Raw genomic sequence first — 27,529 nt, 5'->3', positions numbered from 1 at the left:
GGAATATGAAACAAGTAATTCAATTTACAATTGCTCAAAGAATATGAAATATTTAGGTATAAATTTAATATAATATTTATAGGATCTTTATGATAAAGATTATAAAATTCAGGCAAAAGTAATTTTTAAAAAGATCTTAATACTTGGAGAGACATACCATGTTTATGGATTGGAAGACTCATCACAGTAAAGATGTCCATTCTTCCTAAGCTGATTTATAGATTTAATGCAAAACCTATCAAAATCTCAACAAGTGTCTTTATAGATAAAGACAATTTATCCTGATACTTATACAGAAAGGTAAAGGAGCGGGCAGCCCTGGTGGCAAAGCGGTTTAGCACCACCTGCAGCCCATGGTGTGATCCTGGGGACCCAGGATCAAGTCCTGCATCGGGCTCCCTGCATGGAGCCTGCTTCTCCCTCTGCCTGTGTCTCTGCACCCCCCCCTCTCTGTGTGTCTCTCAAGCATGAATAAATAAAATATATTGAAGAAAGAAAGAAAGAAAGAAAGAAAGAAAGAAAGAAAGAAAGAAAGAAAGAAAGAAAGAAAGAAAGAAAGAAAGAAAGAAAGAAAGAAAGAAAGAAAGAAAGAAAGAAAGAAAGAGAAAGAAAGATAGGTAAAGGAGCTAAAACTGCCAACATAACTTTTTTTTTTAATAAAGGGGGAGGAATCATTCTTCTCAATGCTAATTTTTATTATATAAGCATAGTAACCAAGATAGTATGGTATTGAGGGAGACTGATAAATGGAACAATATAGAGAATTCAGAAAAAAACATAATTCCTAAGAGGAAAAACTGATATATTGGACTTCAAAATCAAAGGAAAATAAAGAAAACCACTTTTATTTGCAAAAGATATGATCATCTATATAGAAAATCACACAGAACATACAAAAAATCCATTAGAACTATGAAAAATAGGTTTATGTAGATAGCAGGATATAAGATGAATATATAAAAATCAATTGAATTTATGTATAAAAGCAACAACCAGAACCTAAAATTAAACAATAACATAAAATAGCACAAAGCAAATAAAAGGTATATAAATTGGTAAGGAAGAATGATACTACATATAAAAAACCCTAAAGACTCCACCAAAATAGAGTTGATAAATAAATTCAGCGAAATGGCAGGACACAAAATTAATACACAGAAATCAGTTGCATCTCTATGTACTAATAATGAAACAGCAAAATAGAAATTAAGGAAACAATTCCATTTACAATTGTACAAAAAAGAATAAAATACCAAGGAATAAATTTAACCAAGGAGATAAAAGACATGGGATCTGATAACTATAAGGAAAGAAATTGAAGACAACATAAATGGTAAGATATACTATGCTCATAGGTTGGGATATATTGTTAAAATGTCCATACTACCCAAAGCAATCTACAGATTCAATGTAATCCTTGTCAAAATACCAATAACATTTTTCACAGAACTAGAATAATCCTAAAATTTATGTGGAATCCCAAAAGATCCAGCAAACTTCAGAAAGAAAAACAAATTTGGAAGTGTCACAATTCCAGATTTCAAAATGTACTAGAAATCTATAGTAATCAAACAGCATGTTACTAGCACAAAAATAGATATACAGATCAATGGAGTAGGATAAAAAGACTTATGTACAAGTTTGCTCATTTGAAACGGTAGATTATAAGAATACCTACTTTACAGGGTTGTGGCATGTTAGTTTTATTAATTTTCTCCATTTTTTTATTCCCACTAACAGATGGTAAATTCTGGGAAGATGTGTCTTATACCCACACTACCTCAACATAGCAGACTTTCAAGAGGTTGACACAAACATGCCAGAGGTGTCCCAAATCTCCATATGCAAATCCAGGCTCATTCTATATCCTACACCTCACTTTGGCATTCTCCCATCTAGTTATGGTATCCTCCTCACATGAATCCAAAATCCTTCCTGAGTCATTTTTTAATATACCCCTTCTCCATCTTCCAGGGAAGAATCCTTTATCTTCCAGGCACTTCCAAGTGCCCTCAACATTACCTCCAAAATATCTCTCTTATTTCCACCATATTTTCTATGGCTTTGGCCTAACTTCAAGACCCTGATATCACTTGCTTATAATATTATAGGCATCTACTAATCTCTTTAACTTTGATGTCTTGCTGATCCACTACTACTTATAAGTAGTGTTTTAAATCTTTAGTACACATAGGATGCATAGTATGCATAGATCTAGAAATGAAAATTAAAGAGGCTAATGCTAAGGCCTAGAAATGTGGACATGTAACATCTTTCACTGGGAGACTTGATGCAACTGAACTATAAATCCAACTTTGACAATCATACTCCATGTTAGTACTGCCTAAGAAAGAAAATGTTCCATCTTTGTTAGCAAGCTGGCCTTTATTAAAATATCCAACTTTATGAACTGTCCAAACAGAAGTAGTGAAAAATGTAGCAAAAAGCTCCTACAAACCAGAATGTCAGAAGAACCTGCATTTGCCTTTCTCTTCTTCTTCTCAGCCTCCTTCCAAGGCCAGAGTTGTTCATGGACCTGATCTGCCATGGCAGTCATGGCAGCAGCAGCAGTATAATCATATAGAACCTTGAGAGAAGATCTGTCTCCCTTGTTAAAGTTACTGGGAAAAGTAGCCTCTTTACCCAAAGAATATAGAGGGAATACTCATTTCTTTTTCTTTTCTCCTACTGCCTCTTCCCCCAAATAGTTCCAATCACATAGAATGTGTGACAGTGCAGGTAACCTGAATTTCTAGCCAAAAGAAACAAGAAAATGGGTTCCTGGAAATCATAAAGTGTGGTGGAAACCTAAGAAAAGAGAGAGCTGAATAAGGGAATCCCCTAAATCTGTGTATGTGTTGCAAAAATCAATCTTGAGCTGTGTATGTGCAGAACAAACACAAAAACAAACCAAACATAGTAAGGCTTTGAAAAGTAATTATGATATAGATGGCTCAAGTCCTGGACAAACCCTGGCTGATGCATATACTGAGAGGGCAGTCTCAGAGGGCACAGCAAAAGCTATGAAAACTGAACTGACATTGGAACCACCATCCACAGAAGGTAGGATGGAACCTTGTAGTATGAGCCTAAGTGACTGCCTGCTTAAACAAACAAACAAACAAACAAACAAACAAACAAACATAGTTTAGAGAATTTAAACAAGAACCATAGTTTCATGTACATAATATTTAAAAATACCACTTTTGATTTCAAACAAGATTGAATAAGTACACTTCACCCTTTCTTCCATAACTGTAATTAAAAACCATGGAGCAAAACATAATAAAGAACCTACTAGAAAATTCTGAAAGAGGATCACAGCAGAAGTGAGTGAAGATCTCAGTAATTAAAGGATAGCATAGTGGTGAGCTCCCTGTTTTATATATTTTTTTTGTTTGTTCTGTTTTTGCTTACTATACAGATAAATCTGGGAGCTATAGTAGCCCCAAAACTTTTAATAGATGCAGACTTAAAAAGCCCCTATGAAAGAATAAAGATAAGAATTATAATGGATTTCCTGTCAAAAACCATATAAGCAAGAAGAGAGTGGAATATAATATTTAAAGTAGATTTCTACACTTAGTGAAATACGAGGGAGAAAACCTTTCTTAGTCAAACAAATGTGAGATAACTTATTTCCAGTAATCCTAATCTGTGAGAAATGTTAAGAATGTTCTTCCAAAGACAAAGAAAATGATATGTGTCATAAATTCAGATTGATATGAAGAAAAGAAGAGAATGCAGGAGAATCAATAAAGGGTAAAATATTATTTATTCTTAATTGATCTAAAAGGTGACTGCTTCTTGAAAATAATAATAGTAGCATTATATTGGGTGATTATGGCATATGGACAAGTAGAACAAATGACAGCAATATCAGGAAATAAGCAAGAGTAATGATGAATATTCCATCATAAAATACCCATGCTATCCATATTATGTACTGATATGCATGAAAATAGACATACAGACCTATGCATTAAAATGCATGAAAATAGACATACAGAGCTATGAAACAGAATTGAGAGCCCAGAAATAAACCCCTCCATATATGGTCAACTAATATTTGACAAGGAAGCCAAAACTACTCAACCGGGAAAGGATAGTCTCCTTAATAAATGGTGTTGAGAAAGTTGGAGACCCACTGCAGAATAAGGAAACTGGACCCCTGCCTTATACCACTGGTATAATATGTACCAGATTAAAGACTTAAATGTGAAATTTAAAACCATAGAACAGGGATCCCTGGGTGGCGCAGCGGTTTAGCGCCTGCCTTTGGCCCAGGGCGCGATCCTGGAGACCCGGGATCGAATCCCACATCGGGCTCCCGGTGCATGGAGCCTGCTTCTCCCTCTGCCTCTCTCTCTCTCTCTCTCTCTCTCTCTGTGTGTGTGTGTGTGTTTCTATGAATAAACAAAATATTTAAAACAAATAAAAATAAAACCATAGAACACCTAGAAGAAAACAAAAAGAAAAAGATCCTTGACATAGGTCTTGATTTTCTGATATGACACCAAAGCTCAAGGAACAAAGAGAAAAATAAATAAGTGGGGCTACATTAAGCTAAAAAGCCTCTGCACAACAAAGGAATCAATTGACAAGATGAAAAGGCAACCCTTTGGAATAGCAGAAAATATTTGCAAGCCCTATACCTGAAAGGGGTTAATATCTAAAATATATAAGGAATTCATACAAATCATTAACAAAAAGTAATAAGATTTAAACTGGGCAAGGGAATCAAATAGGTGTTTTTCCAAAGACACATATAAAAATGGCCAATGAATATATGAAAAGGTGTTCAATAGCACTACTCTTCAGGGAAATGCAAATCATAACCACAATGAGCTATTATCTCACACCTGCTAGAATGGGATCCTCAAAAAGATAAGAGTTAACAAACGTTGGTGAGGATATGGATAAAAGGATACCCTTGTGCTCTGCTGGTTGGAAATATAGATTGGTACAGCCATTATGGAAAATAGTATGAACGCTCCTTAAAAAATTAAAAAATTAAAAATGGAACTACCGTATGATCAGCAATCTCAATTCTGGATATAAAGGAACAAAATCACTTTGTTAAAGAGATATCTGCATTCCATGTTCACTACAGCATTATTTACAATAACCAAGATTTGGAAACAATCTAAGTGTCCACTGACAAATGAATGGATCAAAAAAATGTAATAGACAGAAACACTGAAATATTATTCAGCCATAACAAAGAAGGAAATCCTATCATTTGTGACAACATGGATGGCACTTAAGGGCATTATGCTAAGTGAAATAAGTCAGAGAAAGACAAATACTGTATGATCTCACTTATGTGTGAAATCTAAACACACAAACAAAACAAACCTTGTAGTAACAGAGAACAAATTGGTGGTTGCCAGCAGCAGCAGGAGTGGGGTGCCAAATGAGTGAAGGTAGTCAAAAGGTAGAAATTTTCAGTTATAAGATAAACAGTCATGGGAATATCATGTACAGCATAGTGACTACAGTTTAAAATGTTGTATATTTTAAAGTTGCTAAGAGAATATATCTTAACAGTTCTAATCACAAGAAAAAATATAACTATATGAGCTGATGGATGTTAACTAAATTATTATGGTAATCATTTCACAATATATTCATATATCAAGTCATTATGTTATATATCTTAAACTAATATAATGTTATATGTCAATTGTATCTCAACAAACTGGGAGGAATAAAAGCCAGACTTCATCTCTGTCATAAATGTACTATGTTCACTCATCAGAGAAATCAGGCAAAGAAAGGTCATTTCAGATCCTTTGCTGAAGCTCAAGAAGAATTCTTAAGGCTGACCTTATCATGGCTATATTGGAATAAAACACAGGTTCAGAGAATTATCTTATAGAGTTAAAAATAAAAGCATATAATGGAATAAAGAAAACACCAACAAGTTTTGACTTTCTAGGTTTATTATCAATAGAGTTGTAGAAGAAGGTAGGTATCAAGAAGATATCAAAGAGATATCAAGTCCTCATGAGCCACATGAATTTATTAAACTGCCCATATTTACATCCTCATGGATCCCCAAAATAGAAACCAATAAGCTACACACAAGGATTTTCAAGTCTAAGTGCTCCAGAAATATAAATTAGAACATTTCCTCTCACTTTTTTAAGCATTTCATTTTTTTACTTCATCCATGTTATTTTTACCATTGAGTCACTGCCCCAGTGATAAAATTTCTTGTTCCTTACAAAACATTGAATTTTCTGTACCTTCTTCATTGAACTTGTTGAGAAAGTATTTTTTACTGATTTCTACAATGTACATTGAAGTCCTCCTCAAACAGGACAACTATATGTTGAGTTAAAGAAACCTTAAAAGCCTGTAATTCATACATACCAAATATCCACAGGCTGTCTAAACCTCATACAAGTTATTTCTATTAAAAAAAGAAACACATCTAGCTATCAAATAGGTTGTTTTTTATTATGTAGACAAAGCTGATCAAAGAGAGGTAATATGTGAAAAGACTGATGAACCTAAAATTGGCTTTAATTCACCAATTATATTTCTGTCCTTGTCATTAACATCATGTACTGATTATGTGAACATAGGTAAGATATTAAACATATTTAAACCTCAGTTACAACATGTATAAAATGTGTAAGCTGGCACAAGAGTCCTTTAAATTTTCCTCCAGCTCTTGGAGTGCCTAGGTGGCTCAGTCAGTTAAGCAATTGACTCTTGATTTTGGCTCAAGTCATAATCTCAGGGTCATGAGATTGAGCCCCATGTTCGTGTCAGTGCTCAGAGTGGAGTCTGTTTGTCCCTTCCTCTCTGCTCCTCTCCATACCTGCTTGCTCACAAATAAATAAAATCTTAAAAAATAAAAAAGATCTCTTCCAGCTCTGACATTCTGTGACTCTAGAAATAATTGAATGTTTCACTTCCCAACTCAGTATTTTTGTCTCCTAAAGGGTATTAAAATCTCAACCTGGGTATATAACAAATTTTGATGCAATATTAAAATAACACCACCATATGGCTTTATAATAGTATAAGTGTACAACAGTATCATATATCAGTAAATTTCAACACTAATTCTCCTAATAAGACCTAATAAGTTTGGGGGGGGGTGGAGTCAATGAGAAAAAGAGCTACCTCTGGATTTCAGATCTTATCTAACAGCAGTTGAGAAATCAAAGATAACCATATCTGGGGGCATCACAATGCCAGATTTCAGGTTGTACTACAAAGCTGTTGTCATCAAGACAGTGTGGTACTGGCACAAAAACAGACACATAGATCAATGGAACAGAATAGAGAACCCAGAAGTGGACCCTGAACTTTATGGTCAACTAATATTCGATAAAGGAGGAAAGACTATCCACTGGAAGAAAGACAGTCTCTTCAATAAATGGTGCTGGGAAAATTGGACATCCACATGCAGAAGAATGAAACTAGACCACTCTCTTGCACCATACACAAAGATAAACTCAAAATGGATGAAAGATCTAAATGTGAGACAAGATTCCATCAAAATCCTAGAGAAGAACACAGGCAACACCCTTTTTGAACTCGGCCACAGTAACTTCTTGCAAGATACATCCACGAAGGCAAAAGAAACAAAAGCAAAAATGAACTATTGGGACTTCATCAAGATAAGAAGCTTTTGCACAGCAAAGGATACAGTCAACAAAACTCAAAGACAACCTACAGAATGGGAGAAGATATTTGCAAATGACATATCAGATAAAGGGCTAGTTTCCAAGATCTATAAAGAACTTATTAAACTCAACACCAAAGAAACAAACAATCCAATCATGAAATGGGCAAAAGACATGAAGAGAAATCTCACAGAGGAAGACATAGACATGGCCAACATGCACATGAGAAAATGGTCTGCATCACTTGCCATCAGGGAAATACAAATCAAAACCACAATGAGATACCACCTCACACCAGTGAGAATGGGGAAAATTAACAAGGCAGGAAACCACAAATGTTGGAGAGGATGCGGAGAAAAGGGAACCCTCTTACACTGTTGGTGGGAATGTGAACTGGTGCAGCCACTCTGGAAGACTGTGTGGAGGTTCCTCAAAGAGTTAAAAATAGACTTGCCCTACGACCCAGCAATTGCACTGTTGGGGATTTACCCCAAAGATACAGATGCAATGAAACGCCGGGACACCTGCACCCCAATGTTTATAGCAGCAATGTCCACAATAGCCAAACTGTGGAAGGAGCCTCAGTGTCCATCAAAAGATGAGTGGATAAAGAAGATGTGGTTTATGTATACAATGGAATATTACTCAGCTATTAGAAATGACAAATACCCACCATTTGCTTCAACATGGATGGAACTGGAGGGTATTATGCTGAGTGAAGCAAGTCAATTGGAGAAGGACAAACATTATATGTTCTCATTCATTTGGGGAATATAAATAATAGTGAAAGGGAATATAAGGGAAGGGAGACGAAATGTGTGGGAAATATCAGAAAGGGAGACAGAACGTAAAGACTGCTAACTCTGGGAAACGAACTAGGGGTGGTAGAAGGGGAGGGCGGGGGGTGGGAGTGAATGGGTGACGGGCACTGGGGGTTGTTCTGTATGTTAGTAAATTGAACACCAATAAAAAATAAATTAAAAAAAAGAAGATACCATTCTCTCTTCATCTTTCTCTATTAACTTCTCTGAAATTCAGTTTCCTCATGTGTAAAGTTGGGATAATCATAATCAACTGAAAAGACTGATGGGAAAATGAGATGAAACAATTTAAGTGATTAGCTTAGAATATTATTATTCATCAGAAATTCTCTGGGAATCATAATTGTTTTTACCACAGAGCCTACTGAGTTGGACATTTCTTAAGGATTCTACTAATAAAAGTAACACAAGTTGAGGCTGTATTTATTGAAACCTCAGCAGTCTAGTTAGAGGAAGAGAAGCAGGGCTAAAGTAAATATGGTTCATGTGGGATATGTTATCTGTCTCAGGAAGCAAAAGAAGGGACCCCCCCAAATGTCTTGGACTTTCAACACTTTTTTTGTTAAGTACATGAAATAAAACAACTCTCTTTATGAAAAGGTACAATTATTGAAGGTTTCAGATCAGTACTACCAGGCTAGTTAAATACTGCAGTATTTCAGAGTTCAACCTTTCCTTAGCAATCAATGTTTCTCATCAAGACACTGTAGACAGGGTACTGTTCATTTCTGTGCACTGAAGGATGCTGAAGGAGCTCCAGCCTATTCCTGTTCTCTGTGGTATCAGAAGTGGTTGCATAATTTGTGGGACCCAGTGCATAATGAAAATGCATCACTCCATCCTTGCTCAACACTTATTAAGAATTTCAAAATGGTAACAGCAGAGGATTAAACCAAACATTGGGTTTTCTGATCACAGAGCCCATAAAGCTGGTCCTTGTGGGAAGAGCCTACTTGGCCATTGTAACCCCTAACTAATAGTATAATAGTATAAGTATACAACAGTATCATATAACAGTAAATTTCAACACTAATTCTCCTAATAAGAGAGAATTACCCTCTGCCCTACTCTACATTGCCAAGTGCCTCCTTTAAGAACTTTTAGATCCAACCTAGATAATGAAACTAAGGCCTAAGAATATGCAAATGGTCTAAATGGTGTTATGCAATAATTACGATAATTTAGGAACATTTTCATCAATCCCAAAGAACTCTCATGCCCATTAGTAATCATTCCTCATTCTTCTCCCTAATTTCCTCAACTCTATGCAACCATTAATCTTCTTTCCATCTCTAAATATTTACCTTATACTATAGATGGTTTTTTTGTAACTGGGTTCTTTCACTCAGCATAATGTCTTCAAGATTCATCCAGGTTGTAGTATACATCAGTACTTTATTTCTTTTACTTACCAAATATTCCACTGTATGGATAATATATTTTATTTATCAATCATTCAATTAGTAGACATTTGAGTTTTTCCCACTTTTTTGAGCTATTATGATAATGATGCTATACACATTCATGCACAAATTTTTGAGCGTGCATGTATGTTTTTAGTTTTCCTGGGTATATACCTATGAGTAGAATTGCTAGGTAATATGGTAACTATATGCCCACTCTTTTGAGAAACTACCAGACTGCTTTCCAAAGAAGCCTCGCCATTTATATTCCCAGCACAACATCCTTGCCTACATTTGTTATTGTCTGTCTTTTTTTATTGTAGCCATTCTAGAGGGGATGAAGTCATATCTCTGAGGTTTTGATTTGCATTACTCAGATGACTAACAATGTTGAGCATTTGTTTGTGTGTTTATTGGTCAATTGTATATCATTTTTGAACAAACATTTATTCAAATCCCTTGCCCATTTTTAAAATAGATAATTGCCTTTTTATTATTGAGTTGTGTTCTTTATATATTTGGAATATATATATTTCATAGATATATGATTTGCAAAAATCTGCTACCATCTTATAGGTTATCTTACATATTCACATGGTGTTCTTTGAAGAATACACATTTTTAATTTTGATGAAGTCAATTAGCTATTTTTCTCTTTTGTACCTTGTTATTTTTGTATCATATCTAAGAAACTATTGTCTAACCTGAGGTTACAAATATTTACACCAATGTTTTCTTCTAAGAACTCTATACTCTTAAGCCTTATATTAACCCTTTTGGAGTTAATCTTGGTAGGAATCTAATTTCATTCTACTTCATGTGATTAACCAATTATCCCAGCTCTATTTATTGAAATGACTATGATTTCCCCCATTGAATTGTCTTGGCATCCTCTTAAAAAATCAGTTAACTGGGTCAGCCCGGGTGGCTCAGTGGTTGAGCGCCACATTCAGCCCAAGGCATGATCCTGGAGTCATGGGATGGAGTCCTATGTCGGGCTCCCTGCATGGAGCCTGCTTCTCCCTCTGCCTGTATTTCTGCCTCTCTCTCTCTCTCTCTCTCTCTCTCTCTCTCTGTGTGTCTCTCATGAATAAATAAATAAAATATTTTAAAAGTCAGTTAACTGAAAATATGATGATTTATTTACAAACTTTTTATTCTATTCCTTTGATCTATATGTATACCCTTAGGCTAGTACCACATAGTCTTGATTATGGTAACTTTGTGTAAGTTTTGAAATTGGAAAGAAAGCCAATTTCATTGAATCTGTAAGATCAATTTGGGGGAGTATGCCATTCTCACATTCATACTATTATAAGTATGATTGTTTCCTTAATTTTACTTTCAGATTGTTCACTGCATATATATAGAAATACAGTTAATTTTCCTATGCTGTACTTATATCTTGCTTTTTAAAATCAGTTAAGAGAATAAAGGATAAGAAATATGCATTTATATTATCATTTATTATTTTATAATTATCTCTGCTGGTGCTCTTTATTTTTTAATATGGTTTTGAATTAATGTCTGAGTTCTTGCCTCCAGCCCGAAGAATTTCACTTAGTTTTTTTATAGGGTATGTCTGTTAGCAATGAAACATCTCAGTTTTTGAATGTGAATGCTTTCATTTCATCTTCATATCTGTAAGACAGTTTTGCTGGATATAAGATTCTTGTGTGACTATTTTCTTTCAGCACTTTGAATTATGTCATCCTACTGGCTTTTAGCCTCCATTACTTCTGATGAGAACTTAGTTGTTAATCCCTGCCATGGAGCGGGGACGAAGTGAGGAGCTATTGTTTAATGGTTACAGATTTTCTTGGAAGGATGAACAAGTTTTCAACATAGTTAGAGGCAGTGGTTGTACAGTAATGTAACTGTAAGTAATGCTGCTGAATTATACATGGGCATGGGTAGTTTTTGAGGCTAGTCATTATGATTGTTGTTAACCCAGGAGAATTCTCAGCTGTTTATTTCCCATGGTTCTCTCTAGTAAATGTACTAGCCTCTCATTTAACTTTCTGCTCTCATAGTTATTAGCCTCTTCATAACTGCTTAACACCAAAACCTCCACTGTTCACGCAAGTGCCCTTAATCTTAAATTTTTCCGCATTCTGTTTTAAACAAAGTTCCTTTGGAGAAACTTTCAGAGCTTTCTGTTCTTAAGGATTTCCTCTCTCCCAGGAAAAAGTCTCTAAACCACCACTCCTGGTGCTGAAAAGAAAATAGTAGGCTCTGGTTTTCTCAACTTGATCTCCCAATGTGGAACCTCCATCTTATAATGAAATTGGAGCAAGAGTGATCAAGGCTCCTGTATTCTTAGCTTGCTTCCTTTGTGGGGGAGAGCCTCACCTTCTGATTGGGGGTTGGGTAGAGAAAAAAGTCCCCAAAGTTATGCACTCACCTGGGATTTAACTCTATAACTTGGAGATAATTAAAAAATGCTGGTAGCCTACCTTTCTTGGTAAGATACTTTATCCCATGATTGGGAGCCAAAGGAAAAGGGAGACCCATCTTTTTGGCCACATCTGCCCAAGGTGTAGCTTCCATCAAACCAAGCTAGGGAGGGGAAGGAGGAAAAGGATCCACATGGTTCAAGGGCCATAGAAATCTCATTGTTCCTTCTGAGTTTTAGTGGATTTTTTTTACATAAATGTTCCTTTATTTGCTGTATTTCCCTAAGATAATATCTGGAGACATTAAATGGCTTTTTTCCCCCATAATCTTCACCAGTTATACGTGTTTCACTGGGGAGCAGGTCAGAACTCCCTGAAGTGCATTTTTAGAAGTAGATCTCTCCCTCTCTTTCCTTTTTTATAAAAACCATCTCTCCTCCCACTCTTTTGACATCTTGGGATTTCATTGATGAGCAAAGAGAATTTGTTATGGGGCTCTTATCCTGTCTTCTGGATACATTTCAGAGTTAGGTGACCCTTCTGTGTTTTTCTCATGTTCTATGAGAAGAAGTATAACTTTAAAATCCCTCCAGTTTTTCCAAACATATGCCTTTCTTAAAGGATAACTATAGTCAGAGCTATATACCTGAAAATGATTAAAAAGTAGTAAACGCAACTAATCTACCTAATTACAAACTCCCTCCTGAATCATCCCTCATGTGAAAAAGATTTTCTTTGTGGTAACATTATCTTTCCTGGTCTATGCAAGGTTCAGAATTTTCTCTGCATCTGTTCAGAAAGATCCCTGGCTACTCTACTTAAAGCATACAATGGTTTAAATAAAACAGAAATATCCTCCAACACTCCCCTTAAAGGGTCAGCAATTATTAATGAAGAGGAAGCCTCAAAACTTACTAGCCAGTGATTAAAAGACATTTGCTCTGGAACAGTCTGTCTCAAATAAAAGAGATGAAGAAGGAAATTAAATTCTTGAAGAAATAAATTTTGACTGAAGTGAGAAATCACACTAAGAAGCTAATTTAAGGGAGATGAAATTAATTTTGGTGACATTTATTCTATTTAGCAAAAATGGTGACAAAACATATAGTGGCTCTGTTAGCCAGAGATAAGAGGCGAGTAATTTAAGGCTGGGCACAGCTACAGTCTACAGCGATTTAATCCTGCTGCTACACATCCCTTGTGACCTATCATTAAAGGTTTAAAGTAAAACTGACAATTATTATTAGCTAGTAATTGGATTTTGGAGATTCAGTATAAAGTTAGGATAATTTAAATGACTGTTGACATTGGAAAGATTATGTAAACGCTCTGAATCAGCTGAATTTATCAATTTATTTAGTCTTATAAAACTGAGCATACCCCAGCACCAGGAAACCAGCACAAAGGGTAGTGACTTTCTCAGAATTGTCCTCAGGGAGCCAGGAAAGACTTGGACTCAGATTTTCTGAAGGTAGCACCTAAACTTGCACACCAAGTCCCTGACAGGAAGGTGAGCTTCAGGCAACTGACTCAGTACCATCCAGACTTTTATCTTCCACAGAGGACCAAGCAAGTCATACTTCAGATAATCAGGACATTCCAGGAGAAAAATAAAATCACCACAGGCCAATATTTTATGATATGGATTTTCAATTACAAATGCTAAAATTCAGAATCTAAAAGGGAATAAAAAACACAGCCATCATTCTTGATTTAGGGCAATGTCCTCTGGCCATTGTAATTCCTACAAGGCTACACTTCATAAATACTGATACAAAGGCTTCCTGCTCCTTTGTCCAAACATAGCACCAAGTAAAATTGTATTATTTAGGGAAATGCTTTACAAAATTAGTTCTGCTAAGAATGCAATTGCATTAAAATCAGTAATAACAACATGGCGTCTCCATCAACTGAGCCAAATGCTACTATTAATATTCCCCTCACCTTTAAATGCTCCCTTAAAGGGAAGGTTCTGTTTTACCCTGAAATAATTATATCTCTGTTCTTATTGCTAACATTTACTGGATACTATTTAAACCCTCCCCTGGGTTTTAGGACAATATGTTTTAGAACAGTATAATCTCTCCCTGTTATATTACAGAACAGAAGGAACTATACATGTTTCATGGGGGTTTTTCTGTAACTTAGAAAAAGTAATTTTATACCTTACAAAATATTCATATTTTGGGACTTCTAAAAATTCATCCTAAGGGATTATTTAAAGATATGTGCTTAGATTTAGCAGGCTGAACTCCTGTTTTTAAGACCAACTGAATTTTAAAAGATATAATAGCTAAGAATAGGAACTTGGTTAAGTAAATTATGGTACATCCCTATGATGGAATACATTATGCAGCCATTAGAATGCTCTAGAAGAGTATGGACATTGGAGATTTTTTTCATATGTTGCTAAGTAACGAAAGTAAGGCTATAGAACAAGATAGGACTTTTAAAAAGAACTTGAAGGAATTTATACTGATTATTAAGTTATTGTCTCTCAGCCCAAATCTATCTTTCAATATGCCTTATAATGCTGGGGCTGTGAATTGCAGGTTACATTTCTTCTTTACCAGGGGACACCTGATAGGTTTTACCTATGGAGGATACTAAAGCAAGATTGGCAGGCTGAGGGAAAGGAAAGGACATGTTCCTTCCACTTTTTCCCATGCTCCCAAATACCATTCTCATCGTGCCTCTATCATAGATGCCAGCACCAGCCACGAGCATGAGACATGTTCCTCAGAGGTCTGGATCTCAGTTCTGCAAGGCTCCATATCCAAAATTCCAGGTTCTTTTAACTCTAATCTCTTTCTTTTATTCTTCTAGCCCTAAGGGTAGGGTAGTTGCTTCTTACAGTTACTATCTCTGTTGTTTCAATGTTCCTCACCTTTTTAGTACCCCCAATATTTTTGTGCTATGAGCTGAATTGTGTACTACCCCATTGATACATTAAAGTCCTAACCCTCAGGAACTAGAATACTGTTGTGTTTACAGATAGCATCTTTAAAGAGGTAATTAAGATACAATTAGGTCAAATGGGTAGGCCTTCTTTCAATATGGCTGGTCTCCTAATAAGACAAGATTAGGACACAAACACACTGACCTAGAGGTAACCATGTAAGCACATAGCAAGAAGGCAGCCATCGACAAGCCAAAGAGAAAGATCTCAGAAGAAACCAACCCTGCTGGTATCTTTGATCTTGGACTTTTAGCCTCCAGGACTGTGAGAAAATAAATGTTTGTTGTTTAAGTGATCATGTCTTTGGTATTTGTTAAAGCAACTGTAGCAAGCTATTACACTGTTTAACCAATCCATATCTTAAATGCTCTCTATCAAAATAGCTGGTATGCCAATACTCAGAAGTGGTCCTAAGACACAGGCCCTCAAAGATGGGATCCCAGGCTATTTTGGACATACCCTTATCTTATCTCCATTTAAAACAGTTATATCAAGTTATGACCAAATTATCATTTGGTTGATTAAACCTACTACATCAAGTGTCTTGGGTGAACAAATGGTGGCTCCTATATCCATTAGGGCAGCGATGATGGCTGCAAGGACTGCAGTAAAGTAGTTAAAGAAAATTATACCCTCAGGTCTTAAAATATCAACTCAACTCACAAGGGAACCAGAAAGCCTCTATGGCAGCCCTTAATGAATATTTTATTTTGGCAAGCTCATATGCCCACAGCTGCAAATATTTCTGGTGAGCTTAGAGTCTTGGTATCATAGAACCGGTATTGTAAGAGTTGACCACTTGAACGTTTGAGATCACAGAAGTACAATGGAGACAGACAGTGTCCATTACTCAGGAGGCAGAACTGCCAACCACATTCAAAAATCAAAAATAGGAAGTCAGAGGCAATCAGGAAAAGATGTTCAGCTGTAAATGCTGTGTTCTGGAATTCTTAGCTCAAGGTCACCAAGATGAGACAGGCTTGTTTTTTTTTCCCCCTTTGTATGTCTCTGAGAAATGATAATAACAGATAGTAGTTGCGTGCTATAAACTTATCAACTAATAAGTGCAAGAATGGGAACATCCTAGCACTGAATGACAGGAAGGGCTCTTGTATGCCAAAATATAGATTTATCTCAATCCTGCCATCTTATCTTTGACTTTGAGTAGCAGTTCTGTAGGTATAGCTTTTGCACTGCTGACTGATTCTTCTGTATGTCCACATGTCCACAAAGCCATGTTGAAACTGGGAGGAGTGAAAAACAACTTGTGTCTTGGATCTTATTGTCTTTCTGTACCACATGTCCTCCAAGAGATGATCACATAAGCGTGCATGTGTATATGGCTACACAAAGATTCACACCTCATTACCCACTATGGTAGTGAAGATATGAGGGAAATGTGTAAAACTGAAACCCATGTATCATTTGGAAGTCTCATTTTATTTCAGATTTCTAACTTAATAACTGTTTCAGACAGGGCTGCTTTCACTGCCCAACAGATGAGCTTCAACAGTGGGAAGTTGCAGTTGAAAAGATCACCAGGTATGTAAGCACAAATCAATAATTCTTGGTTAAGTCTCCACTGGATACATTCTGTCACTGGAGTTTACCCACATCCCCTCATCATCTCTCATCGGAGAACCTCTGTCCACCCTGGACAGTGCTTTTCTTTTCTTTTCTTTTCTTTTCTTTTCTTTTCTTTTCTTTTCTTTTCTTTTCTTTTTTCTTTTCTTTTCTTTCTTTTCTTTTCTTTTCTTTTTTCTTTCTTTTCTTTTCTTTTTTTTTCTTTTTTTGTTTGTAGTTGGGGGCATAGTGACTGGGGACCAAGCCACTCTAATCTCTCACCAAATGTCAACTCATATTCATGCTTGCAGTTCCCAACACACCATGCTCTCTCTTCCTTTAGGACTCAGAATGGACATAATTTCTTCCAGGAAGCTATTATTACTTTTCCTCCATTCTTCTTCCAAGTCCTTCTCTCAAGTATAACATGCACATCTCCATCTTAGCCCTTATACACAAATGGACTCATCATCTGTTTGCATGCCTATTACTTTCCAGCACACTATGAAGTGCTTGAGCACAAGACATTTTGATACTTATCTTGTAGCCCCCACTCTTAGGAGAGTGCAGGCATACATTGCTTAATACATGTTTAAGAACTTTATGCTAGGACACTCAAGGTACATTTTCCAAGAGTGTTGAGAGACTGAGAGAAAAAAAGGGTCCACGTAACTTCTTTGCCAAAGCAGAAAATGGCCTTAAATTACTTTGTGTGTTCTCTTCCCTATTAAGAAAAGAACCCCTCTACCTACCATTTTTCAAAATAGAAAGATGATATAAATCATCTTTCTTTTTTAACCAGCTCAGGAAGTTGCCAAACCAGAATTATCCAGGATAACAGTCGCCAGGTAATAAACATTCATTTCTTCCTTCAGAACATTTATTGTGTACCTGCTGGGTGACAAGCATTGGAAGATACAGCTGTGTACAAGTTAGATAAAAGTCTAGCTCTAGCAGAGGTCACAGTCCAGTTGGGAAGATATGTAATAAGTAGGCAAACATATAAACACAGTGACTACAGTTAGTGGCAAAGACTATGAAAAGAATAAAGCAATGATACAGTAGAAAGTGGGTGGGGTTAATATGCAGCTGTCCTTTCTTCTCAGGATACAGTTCTGCTCCTTTGAAGCCCTGCCCTCCCCTCTGACATCCAGCAATTCCCTTTATGGGGTCTCTTGGGCTCATTCACTCGTCCATTCTAATACTCTAAAGCTTGCAGTGAAAGCAGAGTTGCTTTGTCCTGGAAGAAGTAAATTACAAAACTGGCCTGTCATCATACTGAATCCTGTTACCAATCCACCTGCTGGTAGAGGGGAGTCTATCTCCTCTGCTCTGGGCAGCTGGGGCCCCACAAGATCCTGGTGGTAACCAAAGCACCCCATAAACTTCAGCAGCAGGAAGAGGCCCTTTCAGAATGATAGCCTTGACTTTTGATTTACTATCATTTCCCTTTCCTGCATTTCCAACAAAACCCATAGGTCCCACTCACATCTCATTTCACTGTTGTTGGCTGTATTCCCCCGGGGCAGCATCCAGCCCACAGTTACAGTATTTCAGTTGTGCTCTAAGGATTTCTGGCTCCTATAGCTTCAGGGCTCTTCCATGAGCCTGCTTTGAACACAGAGATGTGCTGACCAAACAAGGATACTTGGAGAGAGGAAGTCCACTCCTCATCCATGAGCCTTCCTTAGGCTGCAGTCAGGCAAGTTGCAGCCAGGCTGATGGAAGGGCCCAGTGGACTGGTTAACAAATCAATCTTAAGAGATCCTATAAGGGGTCCTGAACTAATAACTTGCCAGCTTTATGCATTGCAGCTCTGTGTGCTGCCTCAGTTGGGTGGAAGGAATGAGGCACTTGCAGGATTATTGAGCGCAGCATTTGCACAGGGGAACAGTGGGAAGTGATTTAGCAGCCACACAGGTGTTTTCTTTAATTATGCACTATTGGGAACATGGGCTGAGCTCAACAACCCCCACTGTTCCCTGTGTGTTTTCCCAGTTGTCCAAGGCAGGATGCGCTGAGTAACTGGAGAGGGCTGTTATCTGGCTGAAGTGCTTCCTGGTGGCCCAGAAACGGGGCCTCTTCTCACTCGTACTTCTGAAATATAGCCTGTCTTAGAGGCAAGTCTAGGGAGAGGAGTCTCCATTCCACTCAGCTCAGAGATGGTTCAGGATGCAGCAGGATGCCAGGAGATGGTGCAGGATGCAGGAGAACTGTGTATCCATAGGAGAATCTCAACTTCTAGTAATTGGAGGTGATATAACTGGGGCATCCTACCTGCTAAACCCAAAGCAGCTTTAAGTGAGATAGGCATCTGGGAAAGTTGCCAAAGAGGAGGTAGGTAAGGAGGAAGAGACCACTGGCCACTGAGGCTCTAGACCCTTTTTGCTGGTATCCTTTTACTACCTACTTCTATCAATTGGAAAAAAGGGACTGATTGTACTCTTTTTTTTTCCCTTCATATACAAATACTGAGGTGCAGCTGGAACTAAAATAATATCAAGTCTTTTAATTCTCTGTGCAGTTGTAAGAGACTCCTCTTTGTCCTGGAATTTTAATGTGCTTATAAATCATTTGGGACTCTTGAAAAAATGCAGATTCTAGTTCAGGAGGCTTAGGGTTGCCTGAGAGTCTGCATTCTTATAAGAGCCTCCCAAGGATCCTGTGAGAACCACACTTTGAGTAGCACAAAAGCTCTCAATAGAGAGCACTTCTCTGAGTAGGGGCCTCTCTTCATAGCTTGATGAGGATTTGTAGCCCTCCTGGTTGACCATTTCGCTCTCCTATCAGGGACTTTATTTCACAACTCTGCCACCTTGTTGCTTTCTTAAGCACAGTTCTAGAATTAAGGCATGCTTATCTGTAGGGAAGAACATTTGCTGAAAACTAGTAATTATGATACCAGGCTCTTTATTTCATATGGATCATTCTGGAAACAAAGTACTGAAGATACCATCAGGTAGGTGTTGAAATCTCAGTGCTCACAGCCTGCTTCCTGACTGAGAAATAAGATATGGGAATGCAGAACTGATGTTTCTAAGGAGTTCAGTGGTAGTGAAGTTCAGTAGGGGCTTCTCTCCATATTAATAATGGGGTTACAAGATATTTTATATTCCCCAAAGTCTTGGTTAATAATGGAAAGGCCTAACTACTTGCAAACCACACACTGGGATGATGGGGTGAAGCTCAAATGCAAGCTCTGCTTGCTGTTCTAAAGAATCCATGAGCAACACAACTCTTTCCAGGAAAAGGTATATTTGCTATGATATCTATAAACAAAAGGCCGACTGTGCCTTTTTGTATTTTCTATTATGCTTAGAACTTATTTAAGCACAAACTCATTTAATTCTCAGAAGTACATGAAGACATTCTTAAGCCTGTTTAATAAATGAGTAAACGGAAGTTTTAAATTATTAACTACTCTCCCCAAGATCATATAAGGAAATATCAGGAATACAGGCTTTATGACTATGAATACCGTACTCTCTGCAGTTGGTTTCTCTAAAAGTAAACATTAAAAATGTGCCCTCCCCAGTGGGAGGAAAGAGAAGTGGAAAGAAGGTAGCCCTGCAATGAACTTATGGGTCTACCGGTAGAGGAAAGGACTTCCTACTGGATTTTGGAGAATGGAGAGACCAGAAGTGTTGTGATACCCCCAACTCCTCCCATCTATCCTACCATATTTGCTTGGTTGGTTAACATCATTCAAATTACACTGTGTGTCTACCTCATGTCAGATGTCCTGGGAGATTCAAGAAGAGTAGAAGATAATGCCTGCCATCAAGACTTTAACTGTCTAGTTGGAAAAAAAAGACCAAATCTCAGGAAACATCTAAAGAAATTCATCATGGAAGATAATCTCCCTCTACAATCTGCATTCATTAGCAAAGAATGTGGACAACATGGATCTCAATCTTGGTGACACAACAGAACTATCAGAATTTATGAAAGTGCTAAAGTCAGAGAGATTCTGACTTCATTGACAAGGGGCAAATATCCTCAACTATGATTTTGGACCAGCGGTATTAGCAATAACTTTTGGGAATACACATTTTCAAGTCCTGGACCTACTGACTCAGAAACTCTGGGAGTAGAGCCAAGGGATGTGTGCTTTAACATGTCCTCTACATGATTCTGATGAAGCTAAGTTCTCCAAGCACTGACAGAGGGTACAGCTTGAACATTGCTATTTTTTAAAAGCTCTCCAAATGATCCCACTGTGTAGCAGTGGCAACCACTAATGTAGAAAACAACAAAGACCAGTCTCCTAGAGAAGATCCATGTCACAGACAAGTAACCAAGGGACAAATTATGGAGGACTTTGAATGTCAAAGACTCTACTCTGCAAATCAGGCATTGTGCGTCTGTCTCCCACACCCTCCTCAAAAAAGTATAAGTTCCCTAGTGGAAAAGATCATAACTTCTAATTCCTGTGTCCCATTCTGTGCTCACTACACAGTGGGTACTCAGTGTACATCAGTCACTAGCAATTACTGATTGTTCAGGGTGGGAACAACTGTGAGATAAGCCCTTGGAAAAAGCCCAGGAAAATGATAGGAGAGCCAAAGAGAAGAAAACTTGGGTGAAAAAGAAGCATCTAAGTAAGAAACGCACATCCCTGGTGCTCACCTGAAAGGGAACAGCATTGGCAGAAGCATTAACAGCAATCATGTCTTCTCCTGATTCCTACCCCCACTCAACCACACATTCTGTAGTGGTACCAAAGCACGTAAAGAATTTATTAAGCAGCATGAAATCCATTTAACGCTTCTCTGGAAGCACTAATTAGGTTTTGTATTTTGGGGCAGAGCAATACAGAACAGAGGGCAAAATCCTGGGCTTATTAACATTCTGTGTTTCCCTTTTGCATTTCTCTATGAGGTATTGAACCTCACCCCCATTATCAGCCCCATGTGATGGAGGAAGTTCTTTCAGGGAGGAGAGGGGAAAGCATTCCAAAGCTGGAGTCAAAAATAATAAATACTGGCACCAGGCTATCACTCTGTGGGGCTTACCCCCAGTCCACACAGCTCCCCATTTCCATTAATCAACATCTCTAGGAACATTACAGTGCCTTTGGAAAATCCAAAGTGCCTGGCAAAGCGGTTTTGATTTCCAGCCAGCCCTTATTTGGTGTTGTATGAGGAGGATCTGTTAAGCTTCATGCAATTAGCAGGCAGAGACGAGCTCTGAGCAGGGGATATTTTTTAGTTCGCTGAATCATACCAAACCTGAATCTATTTACCAAAAGGAATAAGAAATGTGCATCTGGTTAGGCTCTTAGTAGGGGCCTGAGAAAACCTTCACATTTTACTGATTTCTTATTGCTATTCTGTCTTGACGCTTGGGATTCACAATTAAAAGAGGAGAAGCTGAAAAGTTTCCATCTAGGTTAGTAGGCTTAGCAGGCTGAGGAAAGTGGCCTTGCTGGTATCTGTGCACTAAGTGCCAAATGTGATATTAATACATTTTGAAAGTTTCATAAAGTGCCTACTACTAACCTCCTTTTAAAAAACACAACAAAACAACCCAAAATGAAACTATAGCCAAAGAAGTTTCACAATCAGGATTTATGTGGCTTCCCAGCAGCTGGGTCTCTAACATGAGTGATTCTACAGTACAGTGGGCTGAGGAGACTTCCAAACTGTGTCCAAAAGACAGAGCTCAAGGTTCCCTATATCCCATCTATCTCCAGGTAAAACTGCCAGGAAATATAAACGTCATGTCAGGTTTATTCCACAGTCTCAGCAGTTGTAATGGCCACATCAATGGACACACAGAATTTGACAAAATTATCAATAAACTTGTCTGTGCATAAACTACGAATATGCTGTTTTTATTCTTCTAAACATTTACATGTAACTAAAAAATAACAGCACATTCTTCTATGATTGATTAGTATTGAAACTAAAAATAGTATTAAATATCCAGTGCAGGCTGGTGTAGGTTCAGAGATTTATTGCAATGTCAAGATATAGCATAAAATTCAACAACCCACCCTTGTCTTGAAGAGTAGGTGGTTCCTCTCCCTCGCTCCTCAGATTGCAAATATACATATAACTGTAGGGTCAATTTTTAGAAAAATTAAACAGCCATTTTTTGGGAAAGCACTAGGGGTGTGAAAGAAAATAAGCTATGATCCAAGTGAAATGGCCCAGAAAGTGATGCATCTCTCTCTCTGGTTTGTTAGAAAAGTTCTGGGCTAGGGGAGAGACCTCATAGTCCCTTACTATGACTTGTGGCTGACACAGTACCTTTAATGTTACATCATTACCTGGCATGCTGGGTCAATAATATTTATTTTTATCATTACAGCAAACACTTGCTAAACAATCACAGTCATTTCTTATTATGTAAGGTAGTTACTTATTGTAAAGTTGCTGCATATACCAAGCCATTGCTCTTTGGGAAAATATAACATTGAGTTCCTGAAAGCCTCTGGTCTCAAGATGTTCACCAACCAATCAGTACATAACCTTGTTTTATGTGTGATGTGTTTAAAGGAAAGCTGTTTAAAATATATTGTTGGTTTGTTAACATTGCACTCACAACCAAAAGTGCTTTAGTTCATGCTTGAACAAAGCTCATCTAACACATGTATTTCCTCCAAAAGCCATGTCACAGCCTTCTTTTAAAAAAAAATTATTTATCTATGATAGGCACACAGTGAGAGAGAGAGAGAGAGAGTCAGAGACACAGGCAGAGGGAGAAGCAGGCTCCATGCACCGGGAGCCCGACGTGGGATTCGATCCCGGGTCTCCGGGATCGCGCCCCGGGCCAAAGGCAGGCGCTAAACCGCTGCACCACCCAGAGATCCCTGTCACAGCCTTCTTGATGTAGGAACACTACACAGCACTTCAGTACTAAACTTGGAGGCAATTTTCAACCTCAAAATCACCAACAAAAACACAAAAATGTGAAAAGCATAGCCCTCCATAGACCATGAAAAGGGCATTTGTTTTACAGTATGAACACTGAAACAGGAAGGCAAAGCATGGCCTGATGTGACCTCAGCTGGGAACACATGTGTGGGGAAATTCAAAAATTTTTGTTGCTCTGTGCATGTCAGTAAATGACCAGAAGGCATGTTGCAAATATTGATTTGGGGGTTACAAACAAATTTTAGTGAGTAGGCAAATTTACAAATATGGAATCAACTGTACTACTGAGGATCAATTGTATCTGATTTGAACTGAGGCTGACACAGAGAAAAGAATATGAAAAAGGATTAAACTTTGAAATGTCAACACCAAACTCTGAAAGCTGCCTCCCATGGGGAGATCGACATTAAGTACTATCTTGGTCTATAGTGAAGAGAAGCCTGCATGAACGCCAAGACAAGGCCATGATGGTTCTTGGAGACAATGAAATGTGACTGACCATCCCCAGACATCCAGGAAACTGCAGAAAATGTGCAAGGTCGGTGTTATGGCTAAGAACACAATTTAAAGAACAACTCAACTTCATACCTTAAACTCAACCTTTGTGTCCTTCAATAAATTAAAGGCAGGGATCAAAACAGAAACAATCTCACCTAAGTTCAGTTTTGCAGGATTAATATTTCAGACAACTAAAAAATCAAAAAGAAGGGAAGAAGGTGGTGAGGAGCTAGAAAAAAGTCTCTTAACAATGGGAAGGTGGAAAAATAGGTTGGGTATACCAGGTCACTGCTTTTTATTTAGTAGCAAGATTTCAAATTCTAATCTAAACTGTTGCCTTTTTGGTATGACTATAACTTTCTCAAAAGGCCTCCTCCTTGGTCTTCACTGTGCACAAAAACTGAGTATTTTTTCAAGTACCTATCTTACCTCACCTCAAAGCAACTCTCTTCTCAAAAGGGTATAGACATTTTACGTAGCCCTTGGCCTAAGCTAACATATCTTTTCAGTGAACATCTGAGTAGCTGGCTCTGGTGCTACATCACGTATTCCCTATGATTGCTTCTATAGCAGTGGGAAAGCTCCAACTCAGAGACTGCCCTCTCCTTCCTCTGAGAAGCTGGCATATCCTGAGCATGCTCTTTGGTCTCCGTGATAAAACTGTAGAGTGAGGCAGTGTGCTGTGATATGCTCTCTTACAGAATATATGTAATGGGTTAAGTAAAAATAGGAAAATAGCCTCAACACATCCCACTGTAGAAGTTCAATCCACACCCAAATCATAAAACTGGGACTGAATCTGACTATCGTCCCCTATGTAAAATGGCATCAGGAGCAACATGGAGACTGGATGGCTATTCTTGGGTAGGGATGCTGTGTAAGGGTGCAGTCTCTAAGAAACACTCATACCCTTTCTCAACCCCTTCAACTTCTACCTGAAGGAGAAAGAGGAGAAATATTAGCATGATTGTCCAGGTTAGGAAACCTTTCCTTCAGTACAGTGCATGCAGCTGGAGTCACTGGGTCATACAAGTAAATGTGGTCCTTCTAAATTCGTTTCTACCATACTCTTCTGCACAGCCACAGTAACAAGATACATCACTTGGGACATTTCTTTCTACTCTTCAGAGGCTTTCTCCTCTCCCACATATCTACGTAAGATGGTCCCAGAAGATAGGCCTGCCCTCTCATCCTCGGTGGACTCGCACCTCACAATGGATTACATACTCACATTTTTGTGCTTTCATCTGATACTATGTGGTGTATGAGGCCTTTTATCACAGCACAGTTTTAAGATTTACAAACTAATTTTGAATTTGGAGTAGATATATAGAGATTAGACCTTTTAGCTTCCTTTTATTCTAGCAGAGATCCTTACATTGACCTACAATGACAAAGATAAAGGAGTCTTCTATGGAATCTATACTAGCCCATGCTAAAAGTTTTTATTGGGGCATGTTCCTAAAGCCTCTGGCTAGTATTAAAGTCTTATTCCATATTGTTTCAGTCTCTGTGCATACATTTATCTTGGCACTTTGTAAGGAAGCAGTGACTAGCAGATTATGAGATTCATCAGTAATGGTCCTTGGGTTAAACAGTATTTTAAGGCCATCAGAACTTCATACCAATTCAATATCACCAGTATATCTTCTTCTTTTCACTGATAACCAAGGGATGAGAAGCTGAACTGATGTCCTTTGACACCATCCCTTACCTCAGCTCTACATTCTTCATCAATTCTGGATGGTCACAGATGTATCAAAGGGCAACAAGCAGTTTTAGATTCCAGGAAAATAATTTTTGTATGAACAAAATCACTCTTCCTCTCTTCTGCAGACTTCATCTAAAATTGATTTTGATGTGGGGCATCTAGGTGGCCCAGTCAGTTAAGTGACTGACTCTTGGTATCAGCTAAGGTCATGACCTCAGGGTCTTGGGATTGAGCCCTGTATGGAGCTCTGTGCTCAGTGCAGAGTCTGAGATTCTCTCTCTCTCTCTCTCTCTCTCTCTCTTTCCACCCACCCCCTCTTTCCCTGTCTTTCTAAAATAAATAAATAAGTCTTTAAAAAAATAAAATTGATTTTGATGGGAGGGTGGGCAACATGACCTTTACTAGCTTTTCCAACCCTGGCATTGTAGGATGAAGAAGTCATGGTCCAAGCTAAAACTGTGCACTCCTCATGGCTGCTCTCCCAAGCCACAAAGGAAAAAGAGGGCAGAAATACAACTTGGCTTCAGCTATACCAGATCCCCACCCTGGATTCTCCATGAAGGAGAAACACATGTGAAAACTCCACCCAAATTGTCCTTCTCTCAACATCTCGACCCCTCCTCCTGTGGCTGTGAAACATCAGAATTTGTTCTTCTCAGCATCTGAGATCTCTGCAAAGCCAGGAGATTACAAATAGCCCTGGCAGTTTCTACAAAAGTCTACTCTGTCACTGGGCACAGCGAGGAAATCCACACATCTGGCCCAGGGAAAGGAAATGGAAAATACAAATGAAAGAGAAGCCAAAGTCATGGGAGATGAGAACAGCTTTCCTCTAGCTGAGTGAATGCAGACCAAAATCACCCTAAAGTCCTAGGGTGAGTCCTGAGTCATTTTTTTTTTCTTTCTGCTTAAAGGGACATGTGAGTTTTTTATTTTTTTATTTATTTATTTTATTTTATTTTTTTTTTAAATTTTTATTTATTTATGATAGTAACAGAGGGAGAGAGAGAGAGAGGCAGAGACACAGGCAGAGGGAGAAGCAGGCTCCATGCACCGAGAGCCCGACGTGGGATTCGATCCGGGGTCTCCAGGATCGCGCCCTGGGCCAAAGGCAGGCGCCAAACCGCGGCGCCACCCAGGGATCCCACATGTGAGTTTTTTAAATGATTGTTTGCTATTTCTAGTTTTCAGTTTGTTTGCCTGATTTAGGATGGCCAGGTTGGTACAAACAATAATGCAGCCTCAGCGTGACCAAAGTCTATCCTTTCTGGGCATCTGTGTTCAACAACAGGAAAATACATAGTAAAGACACTGCTTCTTTAACAATGGAAGCACCATAACGAATGACTCTTCTATAGAATGATTTTGCCATTCAGTCAGCCAATGGAGGTCAGATTTCTTAATGCAATAACCCAAACACCAATCTTTTGTATATCTTTCTCCTCCATCTTACACCTGCTTCATCCTAAGAATTGTTATTATACCAAATAAAACAATTCAAAATGGATATTATGGATTTAGCTTTATACTAAATGTCATTAACAGCCCCTGAATATGGTTTCAAAATAACTTCTTAATGAAGCAGTTGTTGTGTAAGCCAAGAATAGTAGAATATAAATAGGAAGATGTGATTCTCAATTCAGATTGTTAC

At 38.0% G+C, this 27,529-nt stretch overlaps 2 protein-coding genes across 5 annotated transcripts in view; one reads left to right on the top strand and one right to left on the bottom strand.

Moving 5' to 3' along the window:
* LRMDA (leucine rich melanocyte differentiation associated) overlaps positions 1-27,529 on the bottom strand; it is a 1,018,367-nt gene that overhangs the window by 59,387 nt on the left and 931,451 nt on the right. The gene's annotated exons all lie outside the window — the stretch shown is intronic.
* Positions 14,645-27,039, top strand: LOC144312403 (uncharacterized). The gene is made up of 5 exons (XM_077895113.1): positions 14,645-15,054; positions 16,699-16,767; positions 17,591-17,636; positions 26,307-26,753; positions 26,870-27,039. Exons 1-4 carry the CDS (start codon positions 14,999-15,001, stop codon positions 26,436-26,438), a joined length of 303 nt encoding a protein of 100 aa, XP_077751239.1. The 5' UTR covers positions 14,645-14,998; the 3' UTR covers positions 26,439-26,753; positions 26,870-27,039.

This window comes from Canis aureus, chromosome 4 (genome assembly GCF_053574225.1).
Source record: "Canis aureus isolate CA01 chromosome 4, VMU_Caureus_v.1.0, whole genome shotgun sequence".
Taxonomy (NCBI): domain Eukaryota; kingdom Metazoa; phylum Chordata; class Mammalia; order Carnivora; family Canidae; genus Canis; species Canis aureus.
Note: the sequence above shows the minus strand (reverse complement) of the source record. Positions and strands in the feature narration are given on the sequence as shown.

Bases quoted from the DNA above. Each gene is read 5' to 3' on its own strand.
- LOC144312403 (XM_077895113.1), top strand. From the start codon at position 14,999: ATGTTCCTCAGAGGTCTGGATCTCAGTTCTGCAAGGCTCCATATCCAA. The intron at 16,768-17,590 runs GTATGTAAGCAC...TTTTTTAACCAG, and splicing joins GCAGTTGAAAAGATCACCAG to CTCAGGAAGTTGCCAAACCA. The intron at 17,637-26,306 runs GTAATAAACATT...CTGGCATTGTAG, and splicing joins TCCAGGATAACAGTCGCCAG to GATGAAGAAGTCATGGTCCA.